This window comes from Carassius carassius, chromosome 42 (assembly GCF_963082965.1).
Source record: "Carassius carassius chromosome 42, fCarCar2.1, whole genome shotgun sequence".
Classification (NCBI taxonomy): Eukaryota; Metazoa; Chordata; class Actinopteri; order Cypriniformes; family Cyprinidae; genus Carassius; species Carassius carassius.
Genome location: NC_081796.1, coordinates 6,157,201 through 6,169,288, shown reverse-complemented (window position 1 = coordinate 6,169,288; position 12,088 = coordinate 6,157,201). Strand labels below are relative to the sequence as shown.

The following is a 12,088-nucleotide window of genomic DNA, read 5'->3' as shown; positions in this document are numbered from 1 at the left end:
CATTAATCATTAACAGAGATAAATGCTTATCAATCATTGACCAATATGTAATCTTAAGATAAATAATAAACTAGCTCTGGTTGGCTTGTTTCATACATAATCTCAGCTGCGCACTTGTGTGCCACTGCTTATCAGCATCAGATGGAATGCAGAAACAGGTTAAGACCTGAACTTCCGTGTCAGACAGGAAGTAAGTGAAGCGCCAGTGACTAACACACAAGAGCTACAGCTCAGCACCCTGCTGCAAGTTGTTGGGTGGTGTCCACCGTTAAACAGGAAAGAGAGGCATTTTACAGAAAACGTACTTATGACCCCATCACCTAGTCACTAAAGCTGCCAGATAAACAAAGGTAAGTGATATTTTTCCTAGGACAAATCATTTTTCCAAGACTAGGTTCAGTGTGTTGTCTGTTTTGTTCAAATACTTGTTACAGCTGAAAATAATCAAGTAACAAGATGATTTTGTAGTGTCTCTGGTGCCAAAAACTAGTCTAGTTCTGAAGAATAAATAAATAAGTCATTTTAATGACTTTACTGATTGTTTTTTATGAAAGAAAAAAAATGATGGAGTTAAAATGCTAGACCAGGATGCTGTATCTGTACCTGTATGCCGTACTGATGATGTGAGTTAGAATATTTGATTATTGTTTAGGGTCCAGACATAAAGATGACATGAGCAGATTTGATTTTTGACCAACTTTGTTTAAACTGGGCTGAAGGCACTGTAGAAAATATCTCAAACTACTGACAACTTTTTTTTTTTTTTTGTCAACTTATGATGAAGAGGTTTAGTGTTTCAAGCATAACAGATAAAGTACACAAGCACTGTGACAGGAATAACAGAACGGAACACCGGCTGAACTAAAACAGTCAGTTTGATGAAGAAACAAACAGGTTACCCCAAAAAACAGTCTGTCTGGGTCTGTAATGACTGTTTTCCTCTGATTTAAATAACTACTAAGGGATGATAGCATCTCAGTGATTTTAAAAAGCACTACTGCGACAACATTATAGTTATAGGCTACTCAGAGAACTGTGAAAATGAGCGAAGTTGTTTTTTATACACAGTCCTTTCCTGAATCATGGAATGCTGCAATATATATATCTGTTTGTAGGTTTTCTAATGTCTTAAATTAACAGTTAATTCTGTGGCAAATGCTAATAAATGCCAACTGCATCCTTAAAAATGACATTTAAAAGTCAACATAGTTGGTAAACCTAGAATAGGAAACCTTCTAAACTCAATAAACTGCTAATTTGCTTCTTATCAGTAGTTATCAAGGTAGTTGTTAAGTGTAGGTATGGGGTATGATAATGGGATCTAAAATATGGTCATGCAGAATAAGGCATTAATATGTGTTTTAAATAGCCAATATGCTATAAAATACATGCTAAAAAGCAACTAGTTTGTAGTGTGAATTGATCCTTAAAATAGTGTTACTAGTCTGTTTAGGAATTGTTCAGAAACTCTTATTGATAGTGTTTACTAAGGCAAGCATCACTATTACTATTGCAATTAAGGTAGGTATTTGAACTCCAAAGTAAATTTAGGCATATACTGTGACTAAATTTGTATTTTTCATTATGTACAGATTATGAATTGTTACATGTATTGACCAGCTTGTCAAAGAGAGGTGTGCTATGCTATGTGCTATGTAATATATACGTGTACTATTTTTTCACAAGGGACTCACAGTAAGCTTGTTGTACATGGGTCAAACACATTTATATCAAAAATATATCCATCAACAAAATTCAGGACTTTGTTAAAGGTAAGACCACTTTGATTGCAGTATAACTAAATAATGTCCTTGATATTTAATTCAAAGCAATTTTAAAACAAATGGAATCACTGAGCTTTCCAGGCTTCAAATTCTGCACAGATGCCCCTGCTATGGAATATTATAGTTACCATAACACTCAACAAAACAAAAGAACATTTTTTCTTAAAGCAGAACATGTACCTGAAAATTGACAGCTAGAATTTCTGACCGTATCACCAAACCAAACACTTACTCTGACACAAGATTTCTACATGACTAATGCTAAGCAATTGCATGTTTTCAGTTATTGCTGTATTTTGTAGATCAAATCGATGTAGCATAAATCTAAGACATTTGCTTATATTTTAATGTGTATAATATATTGATGCATATTCTTGTCAGTTGATTGGAAAAAGACAGCGCGTTGTGATAGTTGCAGAGAGATAGTGAGTGTCATCTGTTTCCTGTTGGAAACTTTGATGCTTTCAACATCTTGTTAGGGGAAGTCGCTGTAACCACTTCCCCATGTGTAGCTGCACTGCTCTCTTACTGGTTGCACGTCAGTGCTTCATTATACAAGAGCATTGTTTTACTCACAGGTGCAGGTGGTTTAGACTCTACCAGTTTAGTTTGACATAACATCAGCTGAACATGTTTTTGTTGGAGTTTTGCTCATTTTACTCAAAGTATGCTTCTTCTCAGTAAGTTCCATGATTTAAAGGAACCATTAATCTCTCTGGCACAAACCATGCGATACAAGCCAGACGTTGATGTTTAAAAAGTGATAACATGCATTAATTCAAAATGGTTGCACAAATGAATTGCTGAATGTGGGAGAAAAAGGAGGAAGTAGGCCACAGTTGGGTATTTTGGTCCAAAATTTACAGACATTGTTTGTCTTCTATTATAATCAGAAGTGAAGACCGTTAACAGACCTTAAACTGGCTTATATATCTTAACTGTGAGAAAAGAAAAGTTTCATCTAGAACATGAATTGATTTATAAATTTATAACAGGAAGAGACAAACAACAAATTAATTTGCATGCAATTCATACTTTCTGTAATATTGTACACTCAGGTAGTACTGAGAATTCATGGACAAGATTATGCATGTCTTGACAAAGAATGAGTTATGCAAGCCACGCTTTTATCTCTAGCTTCTGTATGGATATTGTGCAAAGTTTAGCTGTGGGGTAAGGTTTTTTTTATGTTGTATTTTTAGAGCTGCTTTACAGCAGAATTTTAATTTGTCTTATATTTGAGGTTAGCATCATTGATTCTGTTGTTTTCATGTTTAATATTCAGTCTAAGATCTTTTGATTTATTGATGGAATGAGCCTTCCTTTCTTATGGCAAAACAAGACATTTCGGTATAAAATCACTAGTGAATGGATAAGTAGCGGATCTAATGATGTTAATCTGAGAATGCTGACTCACAGCTGTATGTAGAATCAGACATAGTCAGGATGTTTGCATGCATATGTATTCAGTGACGCTTCATGTTATCACTTCTCATAAGCACTACAAGCTCATAAGACACATATTAATCTAAATCAATCAGAAGGTCATGCAAAATATGTCACAGGCCAACAGTCCAAGAGCCCTACATTAGGACAATAAGTACAGCTGGCCAGTCTTTATTGCAAAATAAACACAAGTTTACAAGGATACATGTTAAAATTAACACTGTCCATCATAAGCCATAGTCATATTAACATGTGGAGTCACAAAACAATGGAAATCAGCTATTCTAACCTCCATTGATACCTAATGAGAGAATGCTTATAGTGACATGAAAGGATTGATTTAGGGTTACTTGTAATTATGCATAATTAACTGGTATAACTATAGTAAGTACATGTAGCAAAGTCTTAGCAACTATTTTACTTATCAATGTTGCAATTGGCCAAACAGAATCCATTATTTTAGAAAATATTACATATGGACACCATAATAAATAATAAATGAAATTACACTGAAAATTTTTCCATTTACATTTATTCATTAGAATAAATTTGTTACAACTAGTGTCCACACCTGAAGTTCTGTGTTCTCTGTGTTTCCCGTGCTGCACTTACATTATTTACAGTCTTACAGTTTTTCTCAATCCTGTTGCATGACTTCTAAATATGTAAATTCTCATCTTCCAACTATTCCTGTTGCAGATGGATGACATTGATGCTATGTTCAGCGACATGCTGCAGGAGATGGATCTCCTAACGCAGGTATGTTTCCTGTGGGTGTGTCTCATATCATATCAAAACCTGGCTCATCAGTGCAATTTATGCCTTTTTGTGCTTTTATGTAAAAAGATATGAAATAGCTTCATAAATAGGTATATTTAAAATTGTGTGTGGTGATATAAATTATGAATTAGCAATGGTATATTGTAAGTCAGCTGCAAACAGTGTGAGCACAAAATATGAAACAAAAGCAGTAAGCACACATATTAAGATTAATATATGTTGCAACTGCATATTATTAAGATGATAGTTCATTTGCAGTTTGTTCTGTAGTTTTAAAAAAACTGCTTTCATATTTGTCTATTATATGACTTGTTCCTCATTTGTCATTTTACAGAGTTTGGGAGAAGAAGCAGAGTCTGCGCCTTTGCCTAAGCCTTCCACCATTCCTGGCCCTCAGGAAATGAATTTTTCCGTTGGTTTTACAGATTTCAATGGTAGCAATATTTCATCCTATTTTTTTTTTTCACCAGTGTCTGTTTTTTACCAAATTATTTCAACTAAAAGGCTCGATTCATGAAGTGTTGCTTTTGAAGGAAATTAGAGATTAATTAACTATAAAATTGCTTGCAATTATGTCTGAGGGTGGCCCAAAGATGCACAGTTGTTTGAAGTGAAGAATGTTTCTCTACAATATGTCTGAAATCAAAGCCTGAATAGCTTACATCAGCTATGAAGGTATACTATGTTAAGATAATAAAAAACTATATATATATATATATATATATATATATATATATATATATATATATATATATATATATATATATATATATATTAGTGCTGTCAAATGATTCATTGCGATCGCATCCAAAATAAGTTTTTGTTGACAAATTATATGTGTGTGTACTGTGTATATTTATTATGTATATATAAATTCACACACTTGCATATATATATATATATATATATATATATATATATATATATATATATATATATATATATATATATATATTTGTATATAAATACATAAACAGATATTTACAAATACAAGATTTTAAAAATTCATCCATAAACATTTGCTGTAAAACTTTTTGAAATAAATATTATGTATAATAATAATGTAATAATAATATAATTATGATATTAGTCATGATTAATCCCACCTAACTATAACGTTTTTTACTATACTTTTATATTGCAATGACTTTACATTCAATCTCCAAATCAATGTAGAAACAACCTAAATACAGTATGTTTTTAATCATTTAAGTTCTGATGTCTCTAGGAAATTGAGTCTCTAAATAAATACAAATGATTCATAAAGTGTCATTTTCGCACAATTACTTGACGAATATCATGTTATGACTTCAAACAATATAAATATGTTATGTGATTTGAAAACTGATGCTTTTGAATGTTAGCATTGCACATATCCAGCTTCATATTATTGGTTTAGCTATGCTGAAGTCAAAACACGAACGGTGAAGGGAAGTGCCGTTTTTTCGATTCCCGCTCGCTGTGAAGTCAAAGGATTCAGAAGTCAAACACTTGTCCAAAAAGAAGTATTAATTCTCAGTTTAGAGTTTGTGATTCATATGGTCTAGGTAATCATACGGCATATACCTTAAATACAGGACGATTCCGTATTAGGCTATACAGAATGGTTGCCAACTCTAATATGGGCTGAGAACATCTCATCTGAGAAGTTGTAGTGTGCGTCTGAAAGTCTCCCATTTGATGTGGTCATAGAGATGTTCTATGTCTAAATAAACAGTTCTTATCAAGAAAAAATAGACAGAAGCAACAGCTGTGTGTAGGCTGGCCAACTACGTTAATTGCATAACATATTTTAAAGCGCTATACTGTAAAAACTAATTGTATGCATTAACACTAATTTTGCACATTTATTTATTTGCATACATTTCAGTAAAGACATCAAAAGTGAGTGATTGTACCAGAATTTATTCTATTAAATTAGTCTGTAAATTATAATGGTGAAGCAGCTGACTTATCAACTTGCTGCAATGCTGTAGAAATAATGCTGTGTTTTAGGGTAAGCTACAATAAATAACTCTTTGCTCCTAGGATTGGAGGTATGTTCGTACTTTGCATCTCCTTTGTACATTTTCGTATGATTTACTTATGATGATGGGGTTGGGGTGGACCTTCGTGCTTATTATTTTAACTATTCTTTTTTTTATATAAATCTTATGTTTTGTATAATTTTTTACAAATTCATATGATAAAGCACACCAAAAATATTTAGGTCTTGTAATGAGGTCAGGTTGTGATATTTAGTTTTCCCCCCACATGACATGTGGGTGCTTCGTAGGTTGTCAACAATTTGAGTTTTTTTCTCTCTCTCTCCACATTGCGATCCTGTGTTCCACTAAAGCATCCCTGCATGATCTGGAAGACAATGACTTGGATGCCTTGATGGCTGACCTGGTGGCAGATATCAGTGCCACTGAGGAAAAGTTTGCCACAGAAAAAGATATATCAAAAGGATCAGCTCCAGTTGCCCCAATACCTTCACAGCCTCAGAATAATTTTAGCCTCCCAGCATCAAATGACACCTCAAGACATGCAACTTTCTCCAACTCCATTGCAGCTCCACCTCCACCACCCGCCTCCAAACCCTCAAAAGTAAGTAGCATTCTGAATGGTCCACATACTCACAGGCCTCATGTGGTTAACACATCCTTAGTTGAAGGTTGCAGGGTTTATTTTAGCACAGTCAGGCCAAACAACAGATGTGAGTGGATAAAATGGAATTTATGTGTAGCCAACACTGTAAAACTGCAATAACTTTATGAAGTATGAACCTTATGAATGTCTAGAGTATCCATTTCTACTCAGCATGTAAAAAAGCCTAATCATAAAATGTAATTATCCTCATGATTGCAATGTTAGCTCAGCCGGATAATATATATATATATATACAGGAGATATCCGGATGGTTTTATAATGTAGATCAGCTCTGTTTCAAAATGTTAAGTGAGATGTTCTCACTAGCAAGCGCTTTAAATAATTATATATGTAGCCTACTTGTGGTATGAAGGCTGTTCAACAAGTTGGGCAGCATAACTGACCCTGCCTGGCAATGTTGTGGGATAGGCTATTGTACATGTGTGAAAACATTTGTATTTAGTTAATGCCAATTAATCACATTACTAGCTTAGCACCATGCTAACATTACCTCTACTTTGTACAAACGGCGGAACTGCATGGAGCATTCAAAATGAGCCATTCAAAATACAGTATGAGGTTCTATTTCAGTTAAGACTCTCTAAAACTGCAAGACTAGACAACACAATCCCGTCTTACTCTTGTCATTTTTGGACTCTGTGGAGAGTCAAAATAAAACCTTGCATTTCCCATTTTTGAGCTTTTTAACGTCACATCGACCCCATGAAACCACAATTACGTTCAGATCACTCCAAAAATGACTGATTTGTATTGTTATGTTTGTTAGGTAATGATAGTTTTGTTTCCCTCAGGAAGAACTAGAGGAACAGATCAAAGCAGATAAAATCAAGCTTGCTTTGGAGAAGCTAAAGGAGGCCAAAGTAAAAAAGGTGAGAGATTTTTGCGGCTGACCTTATTGTATATGCTTTTTTTGAAGTCTCCCTTTCAGACACAAAATTTATGGGAGGAGAATATTGAAATAAACTATTCAACATTTTTACATCTAATTTTCATTAGTCAATTTACTGGTATTTGTACCATTATTGAATGCCCTATAAGCATGTCTTGTGCTGCTCCTGCATCTGTGTTCTTTAATTCATGCATTGTTGTTAGATCAGCCACAGAACTTTCTACTCCCATCAGCGTTTATGAGATTGCATTTTCACACTAATTTGACCTGTCTAGTAACCTTGGCTCTTGAACTGATATCAGCTACTTCTTAGATGTTTCTCCTAAGATCCATCTTCTTGACTTAGACTTGGCTTTCTTCAGTTCTCAGTTAACTTGGTTTCAACTCTTCCCAGGTCTCTGTATTTACTCTCACTCAATCCTCTTCTGTTCTCGGCCTTGACTCAGACTCGGCCCTCTTTCTATGTCAGTCTTGAATTGGACTCAGAGGTCTCAGTGTAAACTTGGATTTAACCGTCTTCTTGACTTAACTCTTTTCATGCTTCTGGCTTGTCTCTGACTCAGTACTTTTCAGGTCTTTGTTGACTTGCTCTCAACACTTTGCAGCTTTCTTTCTTGAATTAGACACAACCATCTTCAGGTCTCTGTCTTGAATTGGACTAACTATTGCTATGTGAACTCTGGGTCTCATAAAGATTATTAGAAGAAAAATCTCGAGCAATAAAAGAGCAAGCTTTGAGCAATAATTGGTTGCAATAATAAGGGCATCTTGGCTCAGACTGCAGGGGGATCAACAGTCTGATTTAATTAGTCTGGTTATAGGTTACATGACCCACACTTAATGTCTCTAGTGATCTAAAGTTGGCTACTCAAAGTGGTTCACCGACAGTGTACAATATATTTTGTAACAGCGATCACAGCAAGAACAGATTTAAAGTTGAAACTATAATTGAACAATGTGGTCAAAAGAAAGTTTTGAATGCGCTAAGCTACACTTTTAGCATGATTGTTGATATTCAGGGATGTCCCTGTGCAGTTCACATGTCATTGCAGAGCCTGTAGTTCCCTTAAATGTATTGTCATTTATCCTTCCCATCTGTTTCACAGAAAATGTATCGTTCTGTAAGAAATGTATATCTCTGTCTTCCAAACATCTGTGCATAGACCTGGTTGAAAAGACCAGCATGTGCTTACGCTGGTGTTCCCATCAGGCTCCTTAAACTATGTATATTTCAACTAGTCTTGTTTAGCAAGAAGTTCCATTTGGTCCACTTTGCAGAATATTCCAGCCAAGAATCACTCCCTTAAACGGGATGAAACCATCTGACCAACATATAAAGCATCAGATCGGTTTTTGTTTTACAGTCTTTTGGGCATGCAAAGATTTTGTTGCACAGATGTCAATAAACTATAACATAATTCCATGAAAAGCAGATGCCAATCACCACAAACTAACAAAAATATGTTAATTGAGTTCAACATTGCTATTATGGTTTGTTGTGATAGCTGGTTGTAAAAGTGGAGATTACGGATGGCAGCTCAAAGACTCTGATGGTGGATGAGAGACAAACAGTCAGAGATGTGATAGACAACCTGTTTGAGAAGACCCACTGTGACTGCAATGTGGATTGGTCCGTGTGCGAGACCAACCCTGACTTACAGACTGGTGAGTATCATTCATGTACACATTCAGTTGTCATCAGCTATACAAGGCTGGATTTTGCGACGTTGATGAAGTGTGTTTTTACTGGCATGCTGACAGCCAGGCTCCAGTGAGCTCACAGAACAGAGCTGACCTACCACTATACACATTCACTCTCATACAGCAAACCACAGTTGGGTTTAACTTACTGCCTCAGACACCGTCACCCAGCCTCCTTATCATGAGGAAATACAGTCCTTGTGATTGAATCCCCAATTTTTCCTTCTCCATCTGCTGTGAGGCTTCATCTACAGCCATTAGCAGAGGTTTGCTTTCTGAGATGAATAGACTAGATTTATCTTATCATTCCATTGGTTCTAATCCCTAGAGAACAATAAGTGCACATAATGGTATAGAATGCACTCTTGTGGTGTACTCCAAACCCTTAAAGTTTATTGAAAAACAAAAACGGAGAAGTGTTTTAATAATGAAATAAAAAATTCCACTTAAGTGCACCTACAGGTAATACACTTTTTCACAAGATAAAAGAACACATGGAATGGTGGAAACCAACTATTATAGTTTTACAGTTGGCACTTGACCACTTTGTTGTCAAAAGTATCTGTCTCTTTTACTGGCATCACTCACTGAAAATGAGCCGTCAGTGCAATGTTGGCAAAAGTACACAAGGTACAGGAACTCACCAGGGTTAGAAACAGAGTCAAGGTTTTACTGTTAAAGACCTTTGTAACACCCAGGTTAATTTTAGAGAAGCATCATTCTCGCATGATGAGTGCTGAGTGACTTATAATCATGAGGGAAAAGGTCTGATGAGGGAACATCTAAACACCTCTGACACACAGACACATTGTATTTGCATACTCCATTTCTGTTTCTTGCTGTCCACATTCAGTACATGTATACAGTTCATCACTCCCATCTATTAGTGTGCTCTCATCGCACACATATACTCAGGGAAATATAGCTTCCCTTTATTGCCTGTGAAGCAGACTCACACCATCAGTTTTATTCCAGTAACCACACCAAACAACAGACCTCTCCATTCCAGTTTTTAATCAGTATGAGGTCTTTAACTGAAAATCTGAGAGGTTGCAGACTGCATAGTACGTATAAGACCACAATGTCTGGGTCAGCACCAACGCAATGGGAGGTGCGTACAGTAAAACTTGACATGTGGTTAATGAGTTGAATGTATTTTGCTGCTTATTGATAGTGAAGTAGTTGTTTGTAGTAGTTATGTTTAGGTTTTGAGTAAGGTTAAGGGATCTAGAATATGTTTGTGCATAATAAGGAATTAATATGCGCTTTATAAGTGCTAATAAACAGCCATTCATTTATTTCTTATAATACTTTCAGGGGATCTTTCAGCTTCAATCCAATAAACAAGCTAAAGTCATGTTAACAGTTTAAAAAGAAAACAGCTTGCATCAGTTACTTTCAGAGGAAGTTCTGCCCTGCCCTATATTTGAGTTTGCAGTTTACTTTCAGGCTTATTAGTCCGCTCATTTTACAGCACATCCGGACAGCTATTTCAGGCAGCCAAGACCAATCCTGTCAATCTGAATAGGAAAATTCAGCAAATCAGCAACAAAATATCTGTGTGTGTGTGTGTGTGTGTGTGTGTGTGTGTGTGTGTGTGTGTGTGTGTGCCCGTGTGCATGCACAATTACAGTTAACAATCTTCACCATCCATGCTTGTAGCAATATCATGGTTTATGAATTTATTTATTTTTAATATTTTAAGTTGCTGTGGATAAAAATGTGTGTCAAATGAATCTTTACACAACCTGAGCATGGGGGCAATATCAATTATCTATATTTAGCTATAAAAAGGAGAATTTGGTATGGACAAAACTGATGACATTTGAATTGATTTTGAACTTTCCACAGAACGAGGGTTCGAGGACCATGAGAACATAGTTGAGCCTCTTTCTACATGGACAAGGGACACCGAAAACAAAGTGATTTTTCAGGAGAAAAAAGACAAGTATGAAGTGTTCAGAAACCCTCAGGCAAGTGTTTGAACAGTTATTTGTGCTTCTTGATGATACAAATTAAATTACTAATAATAGCTTGCACTTTTCTTTAAGGACCAGTTCTCACTATTAATAAATGCTTATTACTAGCATATTGGCTGCTCATTAACACATATTAATGCCTTATTATCTCATCCCTAAACTTAACTACTACTTTACTAACTATGTATAAACAGCAAATTTGGAGTTTAAAAAAAGGGTGTAGTTAATAGTGAGAATTGATCCCCAAACTAAACTGTGCCCAATAAATAATAGTAGATATTTTTTTCCCGTTAGATTATTTCCTCTGCTTGTAAGAACTGTGACATTTCTAACACTAAAACGATTCACTAACTTCTCTATTTCCCGTGAAAATGGAACAGAAATTGGAAAAACAGTTAATCTCAGCAAACTGACAGTTTCTCTAATGGTAGAAGTGTCCATTTGTGTAGAAGGAACTGTATTAAAAGTAGCCTCATGACAAACAATACTTGACAATTAATTCCTGAAATTTGGCTGAATGCTAGATGAAGTGAATTTGGGTTTCTTTTGCAGAATTTTTACATGTGGAAAAAGGAGAAGCAATCTCTAAAGGACGTGAAAGAAAAAGACAAAGAACAACTTCTGGAGGTGAGTCTGGCTTTAACTTTGATATAATGGAGACATTCATCAAAATGAATGTAATGGTGTCATATCAAACATCATAATGGAGGTCTAAAGAAGTCTGACCCAACTCATGTCCATTCCATTGTGTGTTCTGCAGAATTGTATATAGAATGACATGAGTGTAAGCGAAAGAAGAAAATCTTGATGTCTGGTTCTGTATTTCTGTAGGAGAACTTCTGTGGAGCCTCTGTCAT

At 35.3% G+C, this 12,088-nt stretch overlaps 1 protein-coding gene across 1 annotated transcript in view; it reads left to right on the top strand.

Moving 5' to 3' along the window:
• Positions 1–210: 210 nt before the first annotated feature.
• The window catches only part of LOC132124005 (amyloid beta A4 precursor protein-binding family B member 1-interacting protein), an 18,514-nt gene continuing 6,636 nt past the window's right edge, over positions 211–12,088 (top strand). The window contains exons 1-9 of the mRNA XM_059534725.1: positions 211–350; positions 3,930–3,989; positions 4,345–4,444; positions 6,349–6,599; positions 7,454–7,531; positions 9,057–9,216; positions 11,104–11,225; positions 11,784–11,858; positions 12,063–12,088. The exon at positions 12,063–12,088 is cut by the window's right edge and continues 118 nt beyond it. Coding sequence (XP_059390708.1) covers positions 3,930–3,989; positions 4,345–4,444; positions 6,349–6,599; positions 7,454–7,531; positions 9,057–9,216; positions 11,104–11,225; positions 11,784–11,858; positions 12,063–12,088 — 872 coding nt within the window. The 5' untranslated portion in view covers positions 211–350. The remainder of the gene's footprint in view (positions 351–3,929; positions 3,990–4,344; positions 4,445–6,348; positions 6,600–7,453; positions 7,532–9,056; positions 9,217–11,103; positions 11,226–11,783; positions 11,859–12,062) is intronic.